This window comes from Phycodurus eques, chromosome 2 (assembly GCF_024500275.1).
Source record: "Phycodurus eques isolate BA_2022a chromosome 2, UOR_Pequ_1.1, whole genome shotgun sequence".
Lineage (NCBI taxonomy): Eukaryota > Metazoa > Chordata > Actinopteri > Syngnathiformes > Syngnathidae > Phycodurus > Phycodurus eques.
This window is the reverse complement of record NC_084526.1, coordinates 43,916,555-43,942,442: the sequence shown is the minus strand read 5'-3', so window position 1 is coordinate 43,942,442 and position 25,888 is coordinate 43,916,555. Positions and strand designations below refer to the sequence as shown.

Below are 25,888 nucleotides of genomic sequence, written 5' to 3'. Positions count from 1 at the left end.
TAAAATGAAGGCAATTACAAATTGGGGATTTAAAACAACCACATAGTTTTGCCTTAGTAAAGTCCATTTAGCTTCATGCTAATAAACAATGCAAAACACCTGAGATAGGCTAACAAATGTGTCGTGGCGTTTATTGATATTTGAGCACAAACGGTGGAGCGACACACGTAGAGAGACAGGCATACATTGTTTATCCTTTCCGAAAAACGACTAATATTACCGCGGCTTAGTGAGGAGTTTTGACCGGCTACTTGTGTAGCCGAATGTCCGTATTATACTGGGCGGCCCGGTGGGCGACTGCTTAGAGCGTCTGCCTCGCAGTTCTGAGGACAGGGGTTCAATCCCCGGCCCCGTCTGTGTGGAGTTAGCATGTTCTCCCCGTGCCTGCGTGGCTTTTCTCCGGGCACTCCGCTTTCCTCCCACATCCCAAAAATAGGCACGCTAGGTTCATTGAAGACTCGGAATTGCCCGTAGGTGCGAATGTGAGTGCGAATGGTTGTTTGTTTGTATGCGCCCTGCGATTGGCCGGCAACCAGTTCGGGGTGTAGCCCGCCTCCTGCCCGTTGATAGCTGGGACGGGCTCCGGCGCTCCCACGACCCGCGTGAGGAGAAGCGGTAAAAGAAAATGGATGGATGGATGTATTATACTGCCCCCAGGTGGCCAAGGTGCACACACCAGAAGGAGCAGCACCAGTGAAGCAAAATATGTGGCAAACGCTATTTAATTCTTGACATTCTTTTAAATGATACTTTATAAAGCGCATGTTTCCTTATTGAAAAACACAAAAGAAAGCCTTACTTCAAAAACACTCCGTGTCACGATTTAAATATGGTATGCCTTTTAGTAATAGTTGAAAATGGTTCCTGAAGATTGCTATTTTTAATCACACCTTTATTTAGATAAGTGTCCCAGATTTGTAAAGAGGCTGTAAGGTTTGATTATTTGCTAATATTAGCATGCTGCTATTTAAAGAGCCTCAAGTGGAGTAGAAGCTTTTTTAGACCGCCAGTTTGTCCTCTGCGCTCACCTACGGTGAGGTCCCATTGTTAGTTTGTGCAGTGTGACAGGAGCTCGCAGACGGGATGCGCTCACTCACGTCGGGTTTGCGAACACTCAACGACGCCGCGCTCGTAAACCACGCAAGTGTGAGCGGGTCGAACCAGGTGAGGCGGCCAACGCAGCGCAGTGAGGCTACGTTCGTCACTTTCCGCGCTGACCTATTTACAAGTGTGTTGAAAGATATTTGGGCTGCCGCTGCATCAAAGAATTGATTTTCGTTTTGTCACTTGGATTGCTCTTCCACCGCAAGTGTAGTATGCATTCTAACATAAGTCAGGACACATTTTGGACATTTTCATTTAGCGGTGTCCTCGCTTTTGTTGCCAGAGGGTTAGATAATATTAAAGGCCATGTTAATAAACTGTTTTTTGCCATTTCCTGACTTTGGGGGGCGTGGCTAAAACAGCGCACGAGTCCCCCCTCCCCTGCTTTATAAGAACTTCGCCTTCGTTGGCATCGGTGGTCATCCGCCCACTGATGAAATCCCGACGTGCAGTTAGCTAGCTCGCTAGCTATCTACGCCTACGGCCCTGAAGTGCATCTTTCCCTCGGATTGTCCGCTGGCATGACCGCTTACCGTAGAGTGCCTCATTGTTGGCTGTGAGTGCGCGCGTGTCACGGTGAGAAGCGCCGAGAGGGGAAAAGAAGGTGGAAAAGGAAGTCCTACTTGATCGCCAGCGCGTGCAGCGGCTCTTCTCGCCGGCGTGGCCGCTTGAGTGGGGCTCGTCGCGGCGCGGAAAAGCCCCACGATAACCCGATGCGACGTATTCCGGCCAGTAGACGCTTTAAGTGGATATCCTTTCGTAGCTCCAACGTAGTCACGCGTACGTGCAGGCATAAGAAAGACGCTAGACGAAGCGGCGTACACTTTTCCAGGTGGTAGTCGTGGTATTTGATTAACAATTGACATTTGAGCGGTGTGCTTTCGGCGCATTCAGCTGACGCCCTCGTTCGAGAGCGTAGAGGACAATTTGATTCATGATTTTTTACATGTCCAGAGGAGAAATAGTGAGTATATTGGCGGAAGGATGATGAGGACGGAGCTGCCAGGCAAGAGAGCTTTCTTCCAGGACTCCAGCTTCCTCCCACACTCCCAAAATGTATATTCGATACATTGAAGACGATAAATTGTCCACAGGTGTGAATGCGATTGGCGAGGCCTCTCTACGGCTCAGTCGACCTGCGACCTCTACGTCATTTTAGATCGCTAAATATATATACAAAAATAATAATAATTGAAAAATATAGCAAGATGTGTCAGACGCTGATAGGCATAATCAGCATACTGTCATCTACTCTTGTCGTGGCTTGGGTGAAAATTCTTCTTCTTCTTCTTCTTATGATTTTGAACAACTGCGATTGGCCGGCAACCAGTTCAGAGTGTACCGGCCGGCCTCCTGCCCGACGATAGCTGGGATAGGCTCCAGCACGCCCGCGACCCGCGTGAGGAGAAGCGGCTCGGAAAATGGATGGATGGATGGATGGATGGATGGATGGATATTTTGAACAAAAGGTAGTTGTTGATTATAGCGTTAAGATCCCCAACTTAAAAGTTTTAAACTTAAAAGTTTTCCACGTGGTGCTCTGGTGCCACAAGATGGCACCAGAGCACCACGTGGCGCACCCTCAATTTACCTCAACATACAGTGGCGCCTTACATATGAGGTTTTTTAGATGAGAGCCATCACTTGGACCGTCTTTTGTGTGATAGGTTCCAAAAACAACATCCGCAAATAAGTGAATCCGTAAGTGGCGAATCGCAAATATGCAGGGGAACACTGTACTACAACCCCAATTCAAATGAAGTTGGAACGTTGTGTTCAACAAATAAAAACAGAATACTATGATTTGCCAATCATGTTCAACCTATATTGAATTGAATACACTACAAAGACAAGATATTTCCTGTTCAAACTGATCAACTTGATTGTTTTTAGCAAATAATCATGAACTTAGAATTTGATGGCTGCAACACGTTCCAAACAAGCTGGGACAGGTGGCAAAAAAGACAAAGTGAGAAAGTTGAGGAATGCTCATCAAACACGTGTTTGGAACGTCCCACAGGTGAACAGGCTCATTGGGAACAGGTGGGTGCCGTGATTGCCTCCCTGAATTGCTCAGTCATTCCCAAGCAAAGATGGGCCGAGGTTCACCTCTTTGTGAAGAAAATAGTGTGAGAAAATAGTCCAACAGTTTAAGGACAATGTTCCTCAACGTACAATTGCAAGGAATTTAAGGATTTCATCATCTACGGTCCGTAATATCATCAAAAGGTTCAGAGAATCTGGACAAATCACTGCATGTAAGCGACAAGGCCGAAAACCCACATCGAATGCCCGTGACCTTCGATCCCTCGGGCGGCACTGCATCGAAAACCGACATCGATGTGTAAAGGATATCGCCGCGTGGGCTCAGGAACACTTCAGAAAACCAATGTCAGAAAATACAGTTGGGCGCTACATCCGGAAGTGCAACTTGAAACTCTACTATGCAAAGCAAAAGCCATTTATCAACAACACCCAGAAACGCCGGCGGCTTCTCTGGGCCCGAGCTCATCGAAGATGGACTGACACAAAGTGGAAAAGTCTTCTGTGGTCCGACGAGTCCGCATTTCAAATTGATTTTGGAAATTGTGGCCATCGTGTCCTCCGGGCCAAAGCGGAAAAGAACCATCCGGACTGTTATGGAAGGAAAGTTCAAAAGCCAGCATCTGTGATGGTATGGGGCTGTGTTAGTGCCAATGATATGGGTAACTTACACATCTGTGAAGGCACCATTAATGCTGAAAGGTACATACACATTTTGGAGAAACATATGCTGCCATCCAAGCGACGTCCTTTTCATGGACACCCCTGCTTATTTCAGCAAGACAATGCCAAACCACATTCTGCACGTGTTACAACAGCGTGGCTTCGTCGTTAAAGAGTGCGGGTACGAGACTGGCCTGCCTGCGGTCCAGACCGGTCTCCCATTAAAAATGCGTGGCGCATTATGAAGCGTAAAATACGACAACGGAGACCCCGGACTGTTGAACGGCTGAAGCTGTACATCGAGCGAGAATGGGAAAGAATTCCACCTCCAAAGCTTCAACAATGAGTGTCCTCAGTTCCCAAACGTTGATTGAATGTTGTTCAAAGAAAAGGTGATGTAACACAGTGGTAAACATCAGCCTGTCCCAGCTTTTTTGGAACGTTGCAGCCATCAAATTCAAAGTCCATGATTATTTGTGAAAAACAGTCACGTTTATCAGTTTGAACATGAAGTATCTTGTCTTTGTAGTGTGGTCAATGAAATATAGGTTGAACGTGATTTGCAAATCATTGTATTCAGTTTTTATTTATGTTTAACACAACGTCCCAACTTCATTGGAATTGGGGTTGTCCATCTATATTATTATTACATGCTTCTTGTAAAGCTAGCCAATGTATTAGGAACAGACAAGGACATCCAGTTGGGTGATGGCTGCTACAGCAACAGTGAGCCATTAAAGTAATACCTCAATCCAAACGGGTTATTATCCTTGTAAAACCATATTTGATCTATATATTATTTGCAGGTGTACCTAATGTAGCGGCTAGGCAGTGTACATCCACACTTGTTGCACAAATGCTGCTCCAGCTTGACGTGTCCTGAGTCGACGTGTTTGCTAATTGCCCCCACTCCTCGTTTTTTTTTTTTTTTTTAGGCACGGGGTCGTATCCTTGTTCCCTCCTCATGTGCCACTCTCATAGACAGCAGCCCCTGGAGTTGCTTTGTGAGTCATGTGACCTCCTATGCTGCAGCAGCTGTCACCTGTCCTCCCACAAAACTCACAGGTCAGTTCTCACACACACACACACACTCGTATGCTAGCACAAGGACACGGCAAAGAAGGGCTCAATGCAGGTTAAAAAGTTCCCTGTCACTTTTATCATTAGTATCTGCATAAACACTCCCCTTGACCTGCCTCCTATCTATTCAGTATTCCTGTGCTTTTGTTTTTGGTGATGTTCCAGCACAGTGGCGGGCTCTAAGGTCACCTGCTCCCCGGGAGAAACGCATTTCCTTCTGGCGTTGTTTATTCATGACGTTCCCCCGTGGTGACTGCTGTGAATGCTACACCTAATGTGCGCAGGGTGGTGCAAATTGGGAAGGCTCTCGAGGACCAGCGGTGGCTCTTTGAAAGCCTGACGGTCCAGGTGGAAGAGAAGAGGTCCGCAGTGGAGAGCAACGCGAAGCAGATCGAGGACAGGTTGGTTCGGCTCAGAAGAAATCACTGATGGAAATCAGTTCACAAATTTAACGGCGTGTACCTAACAATTGCATTCATCTCCATGTCCCAGACACTTCATTCATCTAATGAGCTCCATTACAAAAATGGTGGAAAGAGGAGGTTTTTTTTTTAGTGCGTAACAGGATAGGCCCCGCCCCCAAATATCCACAAATGGGCAAAAAAAGAGAACCACAAAAATGCAGGGCTCTACTGTACTGTGGTTGTCGGTTTTATTTAGTATTTTGTCCCTCTCATGTAGCTGGTTAGGTAGGTTCTCATATTGGATCTCATAAGATTGTGCGGGTAGTGGAAATGCCAGGTTTTTATGATGGAAAAAACAAACAAAAAAAAGGCCAGGTTAAAATTTTTGCCCGTAATTCCAAAAGGTATGTTTGGCACGAATACTACTCCTAACCGAAAGGACATCATACCTGCAGTGTAGCATGGCGGTGGCAACATCGTGCTGCGCAGTTCCAAATACCAGTCGGCATTCACGCAAAACCTTCAGGCTTCTGCCAGAAAGCAAAAAAGAGCAGCTGAACTTTATTTGTGGTTGATCAGTTGCAGTTGTTTGTCTTTGCTTCCCCTCTTGAAAATCTTTTTTTTTTTTTCAGTTGAGTTGTACAGGTGACTGTAGGTCACATTAATAGTGGACATTTTTTTTAATATCACAAAAACCTGGCATTAGAACAGGGGTGTGTAGACTTTTTCAGTCCACTCTAAACTGAATATTGTGGCCTGTGAATTTATCTTACAAACTTATGCAAGTGAGATTTTTTTTCCCCCTCCCAGATGAGATTTGTTTCCCATTTTCTGTCTTTTTGTAGAGTTCATGGAGTCAAGATTGCACACAGGAAGGCTGAGAACCAGATTAAGATGGCAAAAATGATTATGATCAACGAGCTTAACAAACGAGCTAATCTATTAATAGAGCAACTGGAGGTAATTACTTTCTCTTCTTTTCTTCTTATCACTCAGCCAGTTAGGAAATGTACGGGTAAAGAATCAGTTACTACAATTACTCCTGGAAGAAAACAAAAAGCAGTTCAAGACAACGCGTACGGAAGTAGATTGCAGCCGCCGTCGATCGGCGATTCCTCCGTGCGCGCCAGCGGGCGCGTGAGACTGCGTGCGTACGTGTTATTGTTTTCTCTGCAGAAAATCTCAGAGGACTTCCAGCAGCGTCTGGAGGACCAGCTGCAGGGGGCGATAGAGACATGCGCCCAGCTGGACCAGGTGCAGAAGTTCATCAGTTGGGCAACGACGCACCATTGCCGCGGCCCGGTGCTCTTCAGCAGGGGAATGGTACGCCAATAGTACCATCCAGTGAGATTCACTCGAAGTAGGGCCACGTCGGGGAAAAAAAAAAAAAAAAAAGATCATGAAAGTAGGTTACATTTAATGAGCTTCAGAGAAATACAGATTTGAAGGTAGACTCCTCATTTTGTACATTGTGAAGCATGCACACACACAATGACGGTAGAAAGAAACTGCACTATATTATTCGTGCATTAGGAGTACATTCAGAATCTATAACATAAACGGGAGTAACCGTGAGGCTACACATGCTGTTGTCTGTTGACTTCGACAAAAGAAAGTCAGCATCACGCTCAAATCATTTCCCCATCTTGATTTATGTTCCCTGTGAAGAGCCGAGTTTCAATTTTGTAAATTCCTGTTTGATTCACGTTTATTCCCATAAATTCCTGTTAGTTCCCAGGGAGAGTTTCCATTCGTCCGTCCATTATCGGTTCCGCTTCCGAGGTAACCGGAGCCCGTGCGAGTTGAGAACTTCAATCGCAGCGCACATAAAGACAAACGTTCCAACTCACATTTCGTTTTCAATTCACCTAAGCAACACTCTTCTAATTTTGCATCCCTAATTCGGATCAGGATTTACATAATCCAAAATGTTCTGCTTGGAAACGACACAAACTCAATTGAACATAGCATCTATGGTAAAAACAACTGTAAATCTTTTTTCCCACTACAGGTGTGATGTGTAATTTACTTTGTTTACTTTACTTTGTATTTGTTCACAAGGCGATATGAAGTTACTTCAATCTTAACTATTTAAGATACATTGACTGTTACAGTAAGCATCTTAATGCTAATCTGTTCCAGCCAAGCTGAAGGAAATGCAAGAGGCAAAATGCGACGGTATGACTGTTTATTGTTCTTTCAGATTTCTCTGCAAATCCAACAATTGCTGGACTCGTCACTGCAGTCTGAAAGTTGGAGTCCTGTGAAAATCAAGTTCAATTGGGATGCAAGCTACTGGACCAAACAGATGTCCTCGTTAGGTAAAATGAATCACATGGGAACAATATGACGAGGACAACATTGTTTCCTCATCAACCCAAATGAGATTATATATATATATATATATATTAAAAAAAAAATATATATGTATATATATTTTTTTTTAATTTTCAATAGTTGTTTGCTTCTGTGTGGTTTGGAGCATCCTCCACATCCACTTCCACACCTCCTTTACAATTATACTTAATTGTATTTATAAATGTAGATGTACCCTCGGCGAGAGTTCATACATATGCCTACAAAAAAATGGAATAGCGTTTTTTATTATTATTATTGACTATTTTCATCCATTTATAAATTGTCACTGAATTTAAAAATGAGTTCTCCATCAGCAGCCTTATTTCTTCACAATACATATAAATAAAGCCTTCACTGTTGTTTTAAAATTGAATTATTAATGTATATCCACATTTTGATTGCCTTTAATATGAATAGATGAGATGAATTTCAATTAATTGGAATGATAATTTCGATTGCCACTGACATTTCCAAAGACACGCGATAGTTAATTGAGTGCGCAGGAAGCGCAGTGCACCTGCTCAGCACAGCAACGAAACAGCAAACTCTTTGTGGCAGTCCGCTTCTTCCTTGACAATCGTGCCACGTTTTTATGGTTCACTAACAAATAATATGGTACGCTATATTGTAGAGGGTGACAGTTTTTCCGTTGCAGCGCATCGGTAGTTATGCAGTGCTTCAACGCTCGGTGTGCGGTAAATTCATCTTCAGTCATGAAATTAACTCTATAGTTTCGTTGTTTTGTTAACTTTCAACGCAAGTTTGATGTGAAGGCGCGACTCAACTCTTCCGGAGCTGCTGTCGTGGCTCTTATTTTTCCCGAATTTTGCCCGATTGGCTAAAAGAGGACTTGAGGTTAAGGCGTAGAGTGCCACCAGCTGACGCGGGTGCTGTGGCACTGGTTTTCACGTGTTCTAACACGGTTGCGTTCTATCATACAGTACGTCTTACTGTAAGTGTGTCCCATGCAGGCCAGCTGACCGTGGAAGGTGGAAACTGCCCCTACCCGCAGGGCTCGGCCCGCTCCACCGTTCTCAGGCCCCAGCCGATGGCACGCTCGGCTCCGCCGGCCGTTTGCCGCAGAGGGCGAGAGTCGGCCTGCGGGTACCAGATGTGCTGCGAGCCCCGCGTGTGTTGCCTGCACGGCATCCCATCTCAGTCAGATCTGGACAAGAGCCAGCTGGGAGCCCCGCTCTACATCTCAGGCTATGTTCCCCCTGGCCCTGGATCCCGGTTGCAGAGCCAGCAGCCGCCGAGGTGCTGGGACCCAAGTGACTCTTCCGCCTTGCAAACGTCTTCCCGATGCCCTTCGCCCTCATCCCGGGTTCCCATCACGGGACCGATCCAAACGAACCGCAGCCGCGGACCTCCGTCCCAGCCGCAATCTTGTGTCTCTGAGCCGCAGTCCCTGCCTGAATCGCATCTCCGTCACCGTCACCAGAGAGGCTCCCTTCCCGTCAGCAATGGTCAACAGGGCGCAGACCGACATCGGTCGCGCCAGAGCCGTGTCCGATGCCAGGAGAACTCACCCAGCGGCGCAACTTTGCAGGAGGTGCTCGACGAGACGGTTGCGGAGCAAGACGACGCGGCTGACGGTAGCCGGGAGGAGCGGTGCGGAGCGGAGGGGAGTCGTGGACAAACAGTTGAGGCCGAACGTGAGGAGCCAGAGCCTGACGCCAGCCAGCAGAATCCTGTCCAACAACAACAACAACAACAACAACAACAGTGTCAGGTTTCTCCAACAGCAGAGCTTAGGAAAGAGCAGCAGAGAACCGGTCCTGCAGCGACGCTACGACCTCAAACCAATGGCCAGGTGAGAGAAAATAGCGGTAAATACTTTAACAAGTACAATGGTGCTTTGAGATATGACCACACTTGTAACTCAAAAGACTGATATTTCAAATCATCTTTTCCCACTGAAATGAATGGAAACGCCATTAATCCGTGGCAGGGTAGGGTAGGGTTAAACATGAGCGGACTGAAAGGCTAAGCTATGTGGTTATTTGAAATACAAAAGAGTCTCTTTGTTTTATGTTTGGTTTGACAGTAAACCTCAACTGGGAGTGGCAGTGAACAGTTTTTGTTGTTGTTCTTGTTCTTGTTCTTTTCTCTGGAGGATGCAATGCCCAAGCAAAGGCTAAAATGCTCAAATACGACCTCTCGGACAGCGTCCAATAAAAACCGAGCTTTATTGTCCTGAGAAATCTCTTGTACTTGTACTGAGCTCCATTATATTATGTGTCTGTCGTATGTCATGTATTTATGTGTTCAGTGAGCGTATCGTACATGCATACTAAATACGATGTTCCGTTGGCAGCCCGGCAATCGCTGATTTACTTGGCCGACATACTGGAAGAGAGAGCGAGATTATTCTGTTTTAATTAAAATCTGTGAGGTCCTTTAACTATAAACACACGCAGTTGAATTGATTGCCAAAATGATGACTTCGCACAGCTGACGGCTTGCCTGAAAACAGATGGTACAACAGAAAGCAGCTTCTGCTTGTGTGAGGGAAGGATGACGGGAAAACAAGAGTTTCACATTTCACAGCAAAGCATCCAAGAATCTGCGAGAAAACAATGCGTGTTTTTCTGCCAGCGGTTTGAGCGAGAGCATCATTTTCCCTCTCAAAATCCCGATCCAAACAAAAAGCACAAAGATCCATTGTTTCTGCGTCACGGCCCTGCGAGTATGACATCAAACCACTTGAGTGTAATCATTTATGTACTTAACCTGCCCCTAATGAGCCACCCGGGGAATAGCGGGAAGTATCACTTCAGCTCCGGTTGCTTAGCGCTCCGAGATGTATTCTTCCAATTTCTGGCCATTTCTGAAAGGAGGATTCGAGTCGCAATCCTTCGCGTGTGCTTTCGTCACGTGATACTCAGGATCGGCCTGACCTCAATGTGGAAACGAAGGACACGCATAAAAAGCAAAAGATTGGAGCAAAGGACTGCTGCTTCCGACACTTTTTGGAGACGTAGCTGAATTGTTAGAGACGCTTGAACTCGATTTGATAGCTGGCTTACATTGAATTATACAAGAGGAGATGAAGAACGTGTAGTTTGCATGTACAGCACCGATATGAAGAAGATCAATATATACTTGATGAGCGTGCGGTCAAAATGAAAAATATGATGTGATCACGTGAACCGTCGGGTCACGGTGATCCGCAAAGGTAGAATGGAGGCAACGAGGCTCTCCTTGTCGGTTGGAGATGTTTCACCTCTCATCCAGAAACTTCTTCAATTCCAAATTGGAAGTGCGGAGTCTTTCTTTTCCCGGTGGGCGTGTCCCCGGCTGGTCAGCGGCTGACCTGCACGCAAACTCGTCGTTCATTCATAGGCTGAGCTTTAGGGATGCCGCCCAGGTCTTTGTTGCTGATTTTTCTTTCAACTCTACGACCGTTGCAGTATCCGGGTGCACAAAACAAAACAAAACAAAACAAAACAAAATCATAACAATAAATAAACCCCGAAAACCTACTTGTACCTTGCTTGTAGTTCAATAAGAGGAGCATGCCGGTTTCTAAATCTGGAATTTACATGTGGTAATTGATGCCGTTAGCGATCCTTTCGTTGCATACGCAATGAGAGTAATACATGCAGCTGTGATCCGGAAAACAACTTGCTTTGGATGAGCCCCAGCATAGGCTCTGAGTGACATTTGTGTCGTATGCCCATCGTGACGCCAACGGGTGCACCGGCGCGTGTGCCAGCGCTCGAAAACACCGTTAAGTTCCGCTCCTTTGTGTTCCGCGCAGAGATCGACGTCGCCGGAGGCGTCTGCGACAGCCAGCGATTGCGGCTCGGACTTACAGCGACGCAGACTCGACCCGAGTTCAGTGTGCGACAGCGCAAATACGCTAACAGGAAAGGTAAGAATAGATACATTTGAGCCTGGTCCCATCAGGCACCATTTCACTGGAAAATGGCCGTCCGTAATTCGACTTGATGGAGATGACGAGACATGACCAGGAGAAAGCCTAACTTGCACACAAATATAGATTGAAGTTGAAGCGTCCGCAGAAGTCTTGAAACGCACTTTGTCATGGCGCTGATTGTGTGTTTAGTATGCCAGCGCAGACTCCAGGCAGAGGAGAGCTTCAGATGGCGTTCTTTGCATTGTCAAGGAAACCTCGGCCGACGTCATCCTCACCAGAAGCCGGCGGTCTCCGTTACTCTCCTATAAAACTGAGCCAGGTGATGGGAAGCCACCGAGTCGTGCAATTATTCACTCCCGTGAATAAACTATAAGCCCTATATCTACATCCTTGTTAGATCCTTCATACTTGAATGATGAGGTCCGTCGTGCTGCCAAAGACAAGTACAGCGTGTCAAGAAACGGTCACAACGGGTACGGACAGTCGACTTGTGGCATTTGTGCCAGATGAGATGTTTTCAAACTGTGCAATTTGTGGTTCACGTTCCTTTGAAGCAGCAGAGATTCTGAGAGGGATTCCGGAAGAGCCAGAGTTCCGGTAGTTTGCCTCGAACGCCTGAAAGTTCTTATCTCTCAACTTCCCTCACACGGACGAAGGCAGAGCGACCCGCTACCCGCGAGCACGACGGAGAGGGATAGAACTTTGCTGCGGCAGCAAACGTGGCAGCATGTAACACGCGAGGTATGTTGAACACTGCAGAAATGATTGAAGTCCATTTATAAAGACAAGGCACCGCGGGGACCTTAGGGTGACAGAAAAGTGAGTGGCTGCCGCTGACCTTAACTGAAACGATGACAAAAGAAAAACACGTCGTTTGTGTTGTCAGATATAGCCCAAATTTGGGGGGGATTTTTCAATTTCCTTAAAAAAAGAGAATTCATCGAGCGGAAGTCGAGTGGATGTCGTAAATAGTTGAACAGAGAAGATGGCAACTTCCAAAGGGACAGTCTGGAAACCCAAACTCCATCATCAGGTTTGCGGAAGGCATTTTCGTCACAGGCTTCAAATGTTTGCCGATGGCGAGCCTGCTAGTAGACGACAGCGCGGCTGTGCCGTTAATCCGAGCAAAAGAAAAGTCAATTCAGTAGCTAGGATCGGAATGATCACGTCAACGGTGTGAATTTCGACCTACGTCAACTTTTGGATCGATTTCCCTGTTGAAATGTAAATTACGCCTGGCCATTCAAACCACAGAAGACGGCTGAAATCGTCACGCCGTTCTGTCCTGTTTTCTCAATCTCCGCCATTGTCAACTAACGTGTAATGATGTGTTGACTTGAGCTTTTGCCACATGTGACATCATTGTGAAAAGTCAATAAAGTCACATTGGCATTGCATCTCGTTCCCCGTTTGAGTCAAGCGTCCGAGTGAGATTGAGCGGCTGATCAGAATCATCTTTGTTTGTCAAGTATGTCGAAAAAACACACAAGGAATTTGTCTCGTGGTCGTCGGAGCCGCTCGAGTACGACCACAGACGGTCGATTGACAGAGAGCGCTTTGGAGACGGAAAGACATTGAGAAGTGAGTCGTGCAATGTCTCCAAAGACCAACGAAAGACACAAAAACCAAAACAATGCTAGAGAGCGCGTAACCGAGGCGACCGCACTGGTGGGCGCCATCTTGATGGATTCAATCTAGGGTGCGACTAACGTTCTTTTCCTTATAGGGGGCGTCCGGGGGCTCGGGGACCGAGAAGACTCACTCGGTCTCAGCGTCACGGTGCGCAGACAAACATCGGTGGCTCACTGGCGAGCGAGAGTGGGATACTTGTCCGAGGGCCAGCTTTCCTAAAGCATCCAAACTGCCACCTGACGACTCTCAGGACAGTAACTCCGCCCTGGACTTTGACTCCGACTCGGTCCCAGAAGAGGCTGCGGACTCACGACTCGACCCGCACCTCGACTCGGATACGTCGCCGGAGTTTTCATCCGAGGCGGAACTGGAAGGTGCGGGCAAGGAGAATGAAGTTCTTAAAAGCTGCGACAGAAACGGGTCTACGGGGGATTCCGATCGAAAGCCTCGAATGCGACGCGGACCCAGAATCAGCTTCGGGAACAGGATCGGAGGATGGCGGTGGAGGATTCGAAGTCGATGCGGATTCAGGCGCTGCAGAAACAGAGTCAGATGCCCAACCGGAACTTGACATCATATTCCAGGCGGGAACGGATTCAGACCCATCGTCTGATCAGCTGCTGAGCCGCCAGGGGTCTGCGGAGTCTGAACTGGATGTCGAATCGGAGCTTGAAACAACAGATGAGCCGCAGCCTCTGCGCTCCGACCTCGAGGAAGAGGACCCCGTGGGACCCGGCCAGAGGCCGCTTCTGATTGCGAACCCCGGCCCGCCGAGGAGAGCGGAACTTGAGGAGGAGGACGATGCCGAAGTGGAGAGTGAGGACTTCTGTGGAGTGTGCCTGATCGGTGGGGATCTTTTATGCTGCGATCGCTGTCCAAAGGTTTACCATTTGTCCTGTCACGTCCCTCCTCTGCTGAGCTTCCCTTCGTAAGTTTTGAATTCCTTCGCTCGGAACGCACATCGGAGCTGATTAACCGCCGAGCCGCCAAACCGATTGTTTGTTTGTTGCCGTGGTCAGAGGGGACTGGCTGTGCAGCCTGTGCAGAGATGTCGTGCAGCCAGAAGTTGAATACGACTGTGAAAATAGAAGAAGATCTGGGGAGCACGGAGCAGCCCACGGCCTGTCTGCATGTGATCAGAGAGTAAGTCGCTTTGACAAACCATCGCTGGTAATGCACACGCTCACTTTCACGCTCTCTCTCTTCCTGCGCTGTTTCTAACAAGTCTTTGGTGCCCTTCGTTCCTTTTATTTGTTAGAAATGTGAGCGATTGACCCTCCTGATCCTGAACAACATCCTGAGTGCGCCCTTCCACGAGCCCGTCAGTCCACTTGTGAGTGCTTTTCCTGCTTCCTCTTTCGTGAAGTCAACTGCAAGTTAAAAGCGCGCATGCGAAACAAAACAGCGATTTCAACGTTTGTGCTGTCCTGTATGTTGTCCTTGAGGTGCCAAAATTCTCTCTGCACTAATTAAGATAAATGTTCTGGAAAGTCTGAAGATTATCAGGAAGTCAACGATTAATGTCAGTGTCGGGCTGCGCGTTTGGGAGCTGGACCTTCAGTGGACACTTAACCCACTCGACCCACCCTTCGATACGACCGCTGTCGGATGGCACGCGACCGTGCCACGTACGTCATCAGTTCAGAAACTATTTTGGGTGAACTCGACAAAAACACAAAACATTTCAATAAAATCCATCATCCCCCAGAGATGCAAATGATGAAAGTATATTCGTGAGTGCATATCGCTACAGACCTTTTTGGCTTGTCAGAGTTGACCGGAACTAGTTTTTCTCTGACCGAGCAACCAGAGGACGGATAACGGCTAATGAATTTGAAATCGGCGGTGCGGGGACGAGGGTTGAAGTCCAAATGTCAAATGTGGATGTCGTCGTCGTCGTCGTCGTGTAGGCTCGCCATTACTATCAGATCATCAAGCGGCCCGTTGACCTGTCCGTGATCCGCGCGAGACTTCACAAGAGGAGCGCGCAACATTACAACTCGCCCGACCAGTTTGTGGCCGATGTCTGTCTCATGTTTCACAACTGTGCAAAGTTCAACTACGTAAGTTATGACATACCCGTTTCTATGTATTCACTTCACGCTACCATTCTTGTTAATTGCCGCGAGCGTTGTTACCTGTCTGAACTCAGCCCGATTCAGAGGTGGCGCAAGCGGGCCGCAGCCTCCAGGCCTTTTTCGCCACCGAGCTGGAAGAAGCGTTCCCGGGCCGGGTTTTCCCAGCGACCGAGGCGGACAGCGACAGCGACGAGTACGACGAGGCCTTCCGGGCAAACGAGGGTGGCTTCCCCTGGCCGGAGAGGAGGGAGCAGTGCCACAGAAAGAGGAAGAGGAGACAATCGCTCAAGTCAAGGAGACATCACATGTAACCGGGCGGGACTGCACTTTTTTTTGGATTGAAGCACCTGCTGGAATGTTTCAGAGAAGGACAGGAGCGAACAGAACAGGTTCGCACTTCTTTGGGTTGGGATCAAATTTGGCCTTTTGGTGGCGTTGTGACTCTCCTCGTCATTTTGTCTTCCTCTCGGAGTCCAAAAGAAGGCGCGTTTGGTTGATTGCCCCGAAAACGTGAGAGTGAGTCAGCCCTTTGATCGGCAGGCGATCGGTGCGGGGTGCAGCCCTCCGCTCTCCCGAGGTTAGCTGCGATAGGCCTCCAGTGGATGGATGTAACAAGAGCACGCTGACAGCGCCGACAGCTTAAACCTTGGCCAGTAGCGAAATCCATCAGTGGTTTTGTGCGGTATTGAGGTTTTGCTGCCTCGGAGCGAGAAGGAATTCTGGATCCGGCTCGGACTTTGCGTCCTTATGTCCGTGAAGCTCTTTGATCGGCGCAGCAAATCGAAACCTGTTCTGATAATACACAACCGACGCATCGATGTCAACCTTCAATTGACGTGTCGAGAAGAACGGCCAAAAAATAAGAATCCAGCGTGCGGAAGGTTGGGTTTTATAGTTGTACTGTCATTATGACATCATATTTTGCTCATTACGAGACCCCGATGATGCACTAACAATCACTACATGTACCTTGTATGATATACCTTGAGGTTTGCTCTAATGTACAAGAAGAATGCTGCTGTTGTATGTTTGGGAAAAATGTGTCTTTCCAGAGCAAACGGCTTCAAATCCCCGTCAAGTGAAAACTCAGTTAATGTCACACACCGGAGTCGCCCTGCCAAATTTCAACGATGAACAAAAAAGTCACCGAGTAGATCAAATGAGGCTTGGAAAATCATGGCTGAAACCACGCCCCGTTCCACTGTCAATAGTCCATCAACCCCCGCACCTCTTTCTTCATCACGGTGCAACGAGACGCGCTAGCCGCCGCCGGCTAGCTCGCGAGCTGACCCGGCATCCTCTCGGGCGACGGACGACACAGCCGGCGGTAATGTAGTGCTAAAAATGGGCCGAGTAATTACTAGTAACTCGCAACTACGCCGGATAACCCGAACCTGAACGACGGGACTCACGCCGGACGCCTGAGGCCATTGTTCACTGGGCACTGTTTTATCCACGCCCCCCCCAAAAGGAAACCTAAAATAGTTACAAAAAAATACAAATACATACGACCAGTTCGCAGCCGAGTGTGAAGCGGCCGGGATGAGAATCGGCACCTCCGAATCTGAGACCGTGGTCCTCGGTCGGGAAAGGGCGGCGTGCCCTCTCCGGGTCGGGGATGAGATCCTGCCCCGAGTGGAGGAGTTCAGGCATCTCGGGGTCTTGTTCACGAGTGAGGGAAGAACGGAACGGGAGATCGACGGACGGATCGGTGCGGCGTCCGCAGCGATGCGGACTTTGTATCGGTCCGTTGTGGTAAAGAAGGAGCTAAGCCGAAAGGCGAAGCTCTCGATTTACCGGTCGATCTACGTTCCTCCCCTCACCTATGGTCACGGGCTGCGGGTCGTGACCCAAAGAACGAGATCCCGGATACGAGCGGCCGAGATGAGTTTCCTCCGCAGGGTGTCCGGGCTCTCCCTTAGAGATAGGGCGAGAAGCTCGGTCATCCGGGAGGATCTCAGAGTAGAGCCGCCGCTCCTCCGCATCGAGAGGAGCCGGACGAGGTGGCCGGGGCATCCGATTCGGACGCCTCCCCGGTGAGGTGTTCCGGGCACGTCCCGCCGGGAGGAGACCCCGGGGACGACCCGGGACACGCCGGAGAGACGACGTCCTTCGGCGCCTCGGGATCCCCCCGGAAGAGCCGGATGAGGTGGCCGGGGAGAGGGACGTCTGGGCGTCCCCGCTAAAGCTAAAGCTACTGCCCCAGCGACCCGTCCCGGATAAGCGGTAGAAAATGGATGGATGGACATACGACCACGTTATGTCCACAATTGAAATATGACATAGTTGTCAGTCTTGGCATGTTTTCAGCAACTCCTTGAATTCACTTTACAGGGTCTTGAAGCCGTCGTTCCTTCCTGCACTTTGATCAATTGTATTTACCGCCTGAGGAAATGTCCAGTGTGCGTGTCAAACTATACACAACGTTGTCTTATTCCCATTTCATAATAGTTGCTCAAGGATCATACGCAATTGTTGGAAATGTTTATAGACAAGATTCCCGTCTCGTTCAAATGTGTTATTTCCATTCCGCGCTTGAGCACATAAACACCCTCGGCCGTACGGTATTTCGAAATGCGCTAGTTTGCCGACTCCAAAATGTGGATACGGATGAAACGATAAGTGCCACTTTCATTGGCGCAGGTCGGCGAGGATGTTCGTCGTGCCGCACGGAAACGGGACGTTTCTGTCAGTATGCGAAGGTTTTGGTTGGACGAGCGTTGCAGAAAATGTTTCACCCGGTAACTTGAAGTCTCTCAGGCCCGGTAACAGTGTCACATATTGCCATTGATAATCATAAGTGTTACTGTGTTACGCTAAGCCACTTTGTCCAACTGGCAGCACATTTCCTTCTCATGTTTATTTGCGTCCTTCAGTGTGTGTGTATATGTCGGAAAATATTGTACGGACAGCACTTTGTAACTTTAACGTTTTGAAAAGTGTTGCAGAAATAAAGTCATTGTTAGATCGACGTCGTATTCCATCAGTAGTGGTCGGACCGGCGTATATACGTATATATCATTTGAATGGAAACGGCTTCATTTCACTGTTCTCCTGCATGAAGACAAAACATCTTCTAACAATACTGAAGCACTGTCGCCATTTTAGTCGAAACGTTGGGATGTTTATTGTTTTGTTCTTTTAAAAAGCGAGCCATAACCACACATAACAATTTAAAAATAAGAATTCATGTTGCGCAATTGGGATTTTTGGAGCTGTGGAATTTTTGTCGGCCACCACGAGGCGGCTTCGTACAATCTGCAAGCTTTACTTCAGAGTTTCCAGACGTTGACATCATGCCATTTCCCCGTTTTTTGTTATTTTTATTTATTTAGGTGCCACGGGAAGTCCTGCGGCACTTTACGGACAGTTACGGTCAACGGCAAACTTGCAAAATGTCATTGTCGGTGACCTTTCAGTCAGCCGAGTCGAATCCTACGGAACGATTGGACGCGGCGGGAACCTTTGGTAAACAATGGAAGGGCACGCGGTAAGAGAGAAAAATGCTTCCTGACGAGCGTAGCGGCGTGTGAAATGAGTGTGCGGTGTTTGTAGCTGGCGAATCGTGCGTGATAATTCATTCAATTTGATGTGCTGACCTTTTTGTGCTATTTATGAAGATGGTTCCACGGATTTGACTTCGCATTTTAGTCAGCGGCGCCGGTGGACAAATGAAGTAACGTCCGCTGCGATTGGCGTACAGCCTTTTCGTGCCATGGAGAAGGTCCGACCGATTTGTGTTCACATTTTAGTAGTCGTTGACCCTGGTTTAAAAAGTAGCCGGAAAGAATTGCGATAATCGAATGTTGATCAGCAATCAAAAGTGGGAATGTGAGAAAATTATAGACAGATTAACAGACGCTTTTACGATCATCGATAAGACAACAATATAGTCGGCCGTTTCGCCAGCTTTAAGACTTCCCTTTCGGTGATGTGAAGCGTCACCCCACTTCGTCCTCGTCGGCTGACGCTGACAGCGGTGCTACCGCAGCTGGCACACATTCAGTGTCACCGTGAAAAAGAAAAAGCAATATTTCCAAAAGCAATTTATTGGGAGTATTACCAGTCTTTTCCGGCGTTCGGTTTGACTGTTTTATGCACGCATTGGCATTTCTGCTTACATATGAACTTCCTTGCGTGTAATCTGGAAAGAATATTCCATTAGAATACGCAATTGAACCTAATGTTGATGTTTTCCAGTCAACACTCATCTGAGAAAAGATGAAGCACGACAGCGGGAGCACATCAAACAACACGACACTGAAATGTAGCGAAAGTGCATTTAACAATAACGACAAGTTTATTTGGCATTTCATCTCTTCTCATATCAAAACGTCCGCAGCACCAAAGTTATGACTTTCAATATATTTGTGAAGCAGAAAATCCTTTATTTTCATTTCAATTTCATGACTGACTGCTGAAGCCGTTTTGTCCTCACATGTCCTCCTTCAGAGGTATGCGCAGGCTTGATCTCAAGACCCTTTGAAGCTAACTACATCCTTTTGACACCAAAATGTTTCTATTCCATTTTGATCATGTGTAAAAGTTGCGCCGAATATTTTTTGCCCGCGAGTCTGTAAAAGAACCTCTACGCTGTATCTCAGGAACCGTAACAGATACGGACATGCGCTTAGTACATACAGCAATATCTGCGATACGCAATTTGATATGGAGCCTAAAATCAATGCCCTTCAAGTTATTAAGATGAAAACAAACAAAAACACAAACAAACCACAATTCGGGCAGATGCCTTGATTTTTGCGACGCCATCTTGTAGTTTAGTGAGCGGTGTTGCATTTTTGATGAAAGTGGGATGTACCAAACCTCAAACGATTCTTTCACGTATCTGCTCCACTCAAACCAATCCAATTATTCTGAGAGCAAGTCAAAAGGTCAAAGTACACGTAACCAAGCAATTTTGCCTCAATGACAAATGAAGTGACAAGTACAAGTACAAGTACATGTGCAGTCTTTTTATACATTTTTTTGACAGCCTCAGCGTCTCGTCGTTTGAATCGTTTCTTGCCACTCTTATTTTCCGCGTCAAAGTTTTCTCTGGACTTTTCCTCCGCGGATGTTAACGGCGCCTCTTCCGCAGTCTCTCGCTCGCCGGAATGAAAGTCGCCCGTCGTCGGCGGGATTCTCGGAGCTGCGAGCGCGACGGGCGCTCGGAGTCGGAAGCGACGGGGTCACCCCGCGGTCTTAAATTCCCGTCCGAGTCGTCCCGTGACCTTTTGTTCGGTCCGCCGGGCGCGGCGTCTTGTTCGTCGTCGTCTAAGTCGGCGCTGCCGTCGGAACGGTTGTCAAACTCGTGCCGCCGGCAGAAATATCTGCGACTGCTTCTCATTTCGTCTTCGTCCTCCGGAGATCTGTTCGATGGTCCCGGCTGAGGGTCTCGCTCCTCGTCCTCCTCCGTAAGCCGGTGGACTCCAAACTCGGCGACGTCGGCCCCATCTTCACGGTCAACGATATCGTCGGCGTTACGATTTTCAATACTGATGTCACTTAGGATGTTTTCATTGCCAGCGTCGGGTTGTTGCGACGGCGCTCGCGGATTTACAAAGAATCTCATGTAATGATTGACAATGCATGAGTCCGTGTCTTCCTCATCACCAACATCGTCATGGTCATCATCATCATCATCACTCTCATCAGTTGGCGGTAGATCTCCTACGGGTATGGACGTACGGTAGCCTGCGAGATAATTCAGACTTGTAGATGATTGGGCCACGCATCCGACCACCTTAGCGAGCCGAGGCCGACCCCGGCGCGCCGAAACCGCCAAAAGAACTGTCGCTCTGAGAAAAACAACACGACAGGAATCACATTTCAACCACTTACGATTTGGACCGTTGTGGTCTCCGTCTCCTTGGCCGTCCATTTGATCTGAAGGAATCAAATACTTGACTCGGTAACGAAATAAAACATCAAATAAGCCCGATGAGATGTTGTCCCTGCTCAGAGGCGATAGTCCAGAAAAACAGCTGCCATTTTCTTTCCGTTTTTCTGGGGGGTGCCGGATTTCGGGCGGGTGAATTTAGCGGAGGTCCACCAACGTCGCGATTTTTCATTGTTTTGTTCTTTTCAGGTGACGTTGTTGTAGGGCAATTCCTTTACCACCATTTTTGGGAATTGTTCAATTCAGCGGTTCTGACAAAGATGAAAATATTCCTCGATATCGGCGTCGAGTTCAAAGGATTCAGACACGATAGAAAACTGGTGGTGGTTATTATTCTTGTTTTCTGCGAAGTTTGAAATAAATTCCGACGACACAGTTGCTCTGTTTGACCCTAAAAAAGAGATGGCCCGAACGGACGCTGCCATCGAAAAGTCGGAAAATGGCCCATTTAAACATGACATTTTTGTCTCAACTAGTAACATCAGCGCATTTTTCTACCAAAGAGCCGACGTTTCGGTCACACGTTTCCTCATGATTTACACCCAAAAACATGCATGGTAGGTTGATTGAACACTCTAAATTGCCCGTAGGTGAGTGCGAATGCTTGTTTGTTTCTGTGTGCCCTGCGATTGGCTGGCGACCAATTCAGGGCGTACACCGCCTCTCGCCCGATGATAGCCGGGATGGGCTCCGGCACGCCCGCGGCCCCCGTGAGGAGAAGCGGCTCAGAAAAGGGATGGATGGATCATTTCTGGGCACGGACATTTTGGCAAATTTTCAACATCAAAAGTTGCACGACATTCTTAATCTCGATCCAATTCTTACAAACCAGGGCTCCTTTTTCTGGTGTAACACTCATCGAGCCAATGATGTATATTTAGAACGTTATTTTCGGAGACGGCGCATCTGCGAAATGTCGTCGTATCCTTTGTTTGAAAAGTCACAAAAGTGTGCGTGTTTGCTAATTTGTCAGAATGGTTTGCACCAAGCTGGGCGTTCCAAAGCAGCACACTCTGCCACACTCGCGCACGCATCGCTGCGATTATACATCGTTCTCTTCATCGTTCACACAAATGCGAGAGTGTCTGCAACAGCAGTAAGAGTCTATGTGAGCGCAGCGCATTTAAAGGGAACGAGAGGAGCCGCTCCGATCGGTGGCGACTTGGGTGGCCTGTAAACCCTCCCCCGGCGGCGCAGCCCGCCCACCGGCACGTCCGCCGGGTTGCCCTCGTCTACGGGATTAGCAACACTGGTCGGAAGCGCGGCGGCACGGTGGCCGACCGGTTAGAGCGTCAGCCTCACAGTTCTGAGGTGCGGGGTTCAATCCCCGTCCCCGCCCGTGTGGACTTTGCACGTTCTCCCCGTGCCTGCGTGGCTTTTCTCCGGGCGCTCCGCTTTCCTCCCACGTCCCGAAAACACGCATTCATTGGAGACTCTAAATTGCCCGTAGGTGTGAATGTGAGTGCGGTTGCGGATCGTTGTTTGTTTCTATGTGCCCTGCGATGGGCTGGCGACCGGTCCGGGGCGACGACAGCCGGGATGGGCTCCGGCGCGCCCGCGGCCCCCGTGAGGAGAAGCGGCTCGGAAAATGGACGGATGGATGGTCTAACGCGCCTCCGGCGCAGTTTCGCCGCCCGCCGTGCCGGATTGACACCGTTGGCGAAAATAGGCACCGTGCGTTGATACCGCAGATTTTGTATGCGAACCCGCACAGTCGCAGTTGAGCGTTCGCACATTCACAGTTCCATTTTTCAACCGATCCTCCGTGATTCGCTGTCCCAATCGATAAAAGTCCTGTTGATCTTGCGGCATCTTACTGCCAAGGAGCTACGTTGCAGTGAAATCGGGAGCTTCATTTGGACAAAACTTGAACTTTGTCGCCATCTTCGAGGCAGTTATAAATGTTTTGAGGTTTTTTTTCTGCGTGTGCGGCAGTGCTCAGTCCCGATCACACACAAACAGCGCGGATTTGTCGGAAGCGTCGTGCGGTGACCGAAGCGTCGACGACACGTCGGATCATCGCTGAACAATTGCGGCGCGGTGGCCGACTGGTTAGCGCGTCCGCCTCCCGGGGTTTGAACCGGACCTCTGGGCCTTGCTCCCACATTTTAAAAACATACTTCTTAGGTTCATTGAAGACTCCAAAAAAACGTAATTTTGCAAAATGTGCTCAATAACGGTAAGGACACTTTTTTTTTTGTTTAAATGCTGACAAAGCCATGCTTAAAGTCCCATTTTCAAAAAGGTATTGATCATTTAACTATTCAGGGATTCATAGTAAAGACATTCCTTATGGACATAACTTCTCATGACAGCCGTTACTTTGGTTTTCATACAATCGCAAGAACGCGCAACAGTTCCGACACTTTCACACATTCTTACATTCATTCAAATCTCAGAAGTAACAGCATTTATTTTGCGGTCTGCTATTGCGTGAATGCAAAATGGCCTCCTCGTCCCGGCACTTCAACTCATAACGAATCCACTCTGTCCCGTGGATTAACGGGAAAGACGGCTCGAGTGACAAAGAAAGAAGGACCAAAAAGAAAGATTGGGTTCGTTTTCCTGGCAAAGGCGTATCAGAGAAAAGCAAATCGGTATTTTTCTCTTCCAAACTTTGTTTTTGGAGCTTTTGACGGATACCGACTGCCAATAATTCCAATTCTCCTGTCAGCCAAATTTCTTTTCAAAAGGAAATTCAGGGAGCCACGTCTTTACCGTCCGTCACATCACATGACTCGCATACTGTCGACAAACCAACATTCAAACTGACATTTACGCCTACAGACGATCGACTCTTTCATTTTGTTTTGGGAATATGGAAGGACGTCGCAGTACCCGGAGAAAACCCACACGAGCGCAAGACAACCTGAAAACGCAACCCGGGAAGGTCGGAACCCACATTCGAACCCCGACCTCAGAACTGCGATGCGGACGCGCTAACCGCCGGCTACCGTGCTTCACGAGCATTTACGTGATCGACGGTCCTGCAATATTGGTTGCATTCGTTTTGCTGTTTTTTGTTTTTTTTTTCTTTCCCTCCTTCAATCTTAAATACATTGAATAATTGCTCGAGTGGTTTTTGTTTTGTAAATAATAAAATACCAGTAATTTTCTGCAAATATTTTTGAAATCAATTCAACATTTTTACTCCTAGTTTATCAATACATGATTCCATTTAGTATGAATAATACAGTTCAAACATGGGAATGAATTAAGATTTGAGTCTGAAAAGAAACGATTTTTCATATTTGACATACGTATTTCAACCACCATCGAAATATACGGCCATACGCTAGAAACAAAAATCCAATGCGACCGTTAAACTTGGTGTCGTACCTTAAGCGGAGGGGCCTGCTCTATTTGACGACTGAAGACATTTGAAAGACATACACTTTGAATAATTGGCCAAACGCGGAAACCTAACACGGCGCGGTACGCCGTATACGACGAATACGCTGGAGGCGTAAATGCTCGGTGACATCACGCAATCTTTGGAATCAATCAAAATGCTTTGATTAAAGCACTGAAGAACCGCCCGCATTATGTCGACATACGACGATAAATTCCAATGTGAGAAAGACGGCAAGTCGACCGGCCATTAAGACGGAGCCAATTGGCCAAAATTCATGGATGACTTTTGACCCCAGGGACCTAAGAAGTCTTGTGTCGTATGTCAAATTAAAAAAGAAATATGTTGTTGCTCTTACAAGGAATTTCAAAAAAGATCAAATCGGTTGAGAACTGCCACTGTCGTCATGCTGAAAAGCAATATTCGGGGCCGAGTGAAGGTAACAATTATTTGCATTATGAACAATTGTTTTTATCCTATCAATCATTAATAAATGTGCAAGTAATATGTGTATTTTGTTTTTATTACAATAAATCCATTATTTACCAACTATTTAATCACATACATTAATCAAGAAATCAAATGAAAAAAACCCCCAAAAACATTACACACACACACACACACACACACAGGTTGGACTCGCTCACCGAAGCTGAGATTCGAACCCGCAACCTCGCGAGTGGGAGGCCAACGTGTCCGACTCAAATTGACCTTTCTGCCCCAGAATGACGACCATTCATTCTTCGAGGGCAAATACAAATTGAAAGAGGTCAATTCAATTGTGTGCGCAAAGTTATCGAAACGATATTGAAGATCATTTATATTCAACTACTTGACGTACAAAAGTTAAATCCGTACTTCTACTCGGAATGGCGAAATTCAATTCAATTCCGATACTTTGTCCCGCAGTTTCATCGCTACAAGATCATTTTCTTATTGGCAATTTTTTGTTCAGTGAAAATATTACATTTGACAATCAATGACATATGAGGAACACTTTTTACAGATTCAAACTAATACCACAACATCACCATTTTAATATTGTCGTTCCAACGGAAAAATAAAACTCACGCGTTGGTGAAAAAGGGATATTTCATATTTTCTTATTGTTAAAAAAAAAAAACCAAAAATGTTCAACCTCAGTAAATACAATTTTTTTGGGGTAGAAATTGAGATGATTTCAATCTTCTCTAAAGCTGCCCACGTATCCACATTGACCTCATCAAATAAGTCCTAATAAATGAATAAATGAGTAAATCTTCATCACGTGAATGAAAACATATGCATAGTCACACATATGTTTTGAGCAAAAAAAAGTCAATGATCAAGTGGATATAATTATCGTGTTAAAATTAGATTGTCAGCATCATCTGTAAGGATTAAGGAATACAA

The 25,888-nt window shown here is 47.3% G+C and overlaps 1 protein-coding gene across 1 annotated transcript in view; it reads left to right on the top strand.

The window, feature by feature from the left end:
- trim66 (tripartite motif containing 66) overlaps positions 1-24,129 on the top strand; it is a 30,723-nt gene extending 6,594 nt beyond the window's left edge. The window contains 16 exon segments of the mRNA XM_061670931.1: positions 4,746-4,875; positions 5,175-5,291; positions 6,140-6,254; positions 6,471-6,617; positions 7,498-7,615; positions 8,624-9,465; positions 11,416-11,529; positions 11,725-11,854; positions 11,933-12,008; positions 12,090-12,276; positions 13,262-13,626; positions 13,628-14,095; positions 14,187-14,310; positions 14,426-14,500; positions 15,078-15,230; positions 15,320-24,129. Coding sequence (XP_061526915.1) covers positions 4,746-4,875; positions 5,175-5,291; positions 6,140-6,254; positions 6,471-6,617; positions 7,498-7,615; positions 8,624-9,465; positions 11,416-11,529; positions 11,725-11,854; positions 11,933-12,008; positions 12,090-12,276; positions 13,262-13,626; positions 13,628-14,095; positions 14,187-14,310; positions 14,426-14,500; positions 15,078-15,230; positions 15,320-15,556 — 3,398 coding nt within the window. The 3' untranslated portion in view covers positions 15,557-24,129.
- Positions 24,130-25,888: the final 1,759 nt, after the last annotated feature.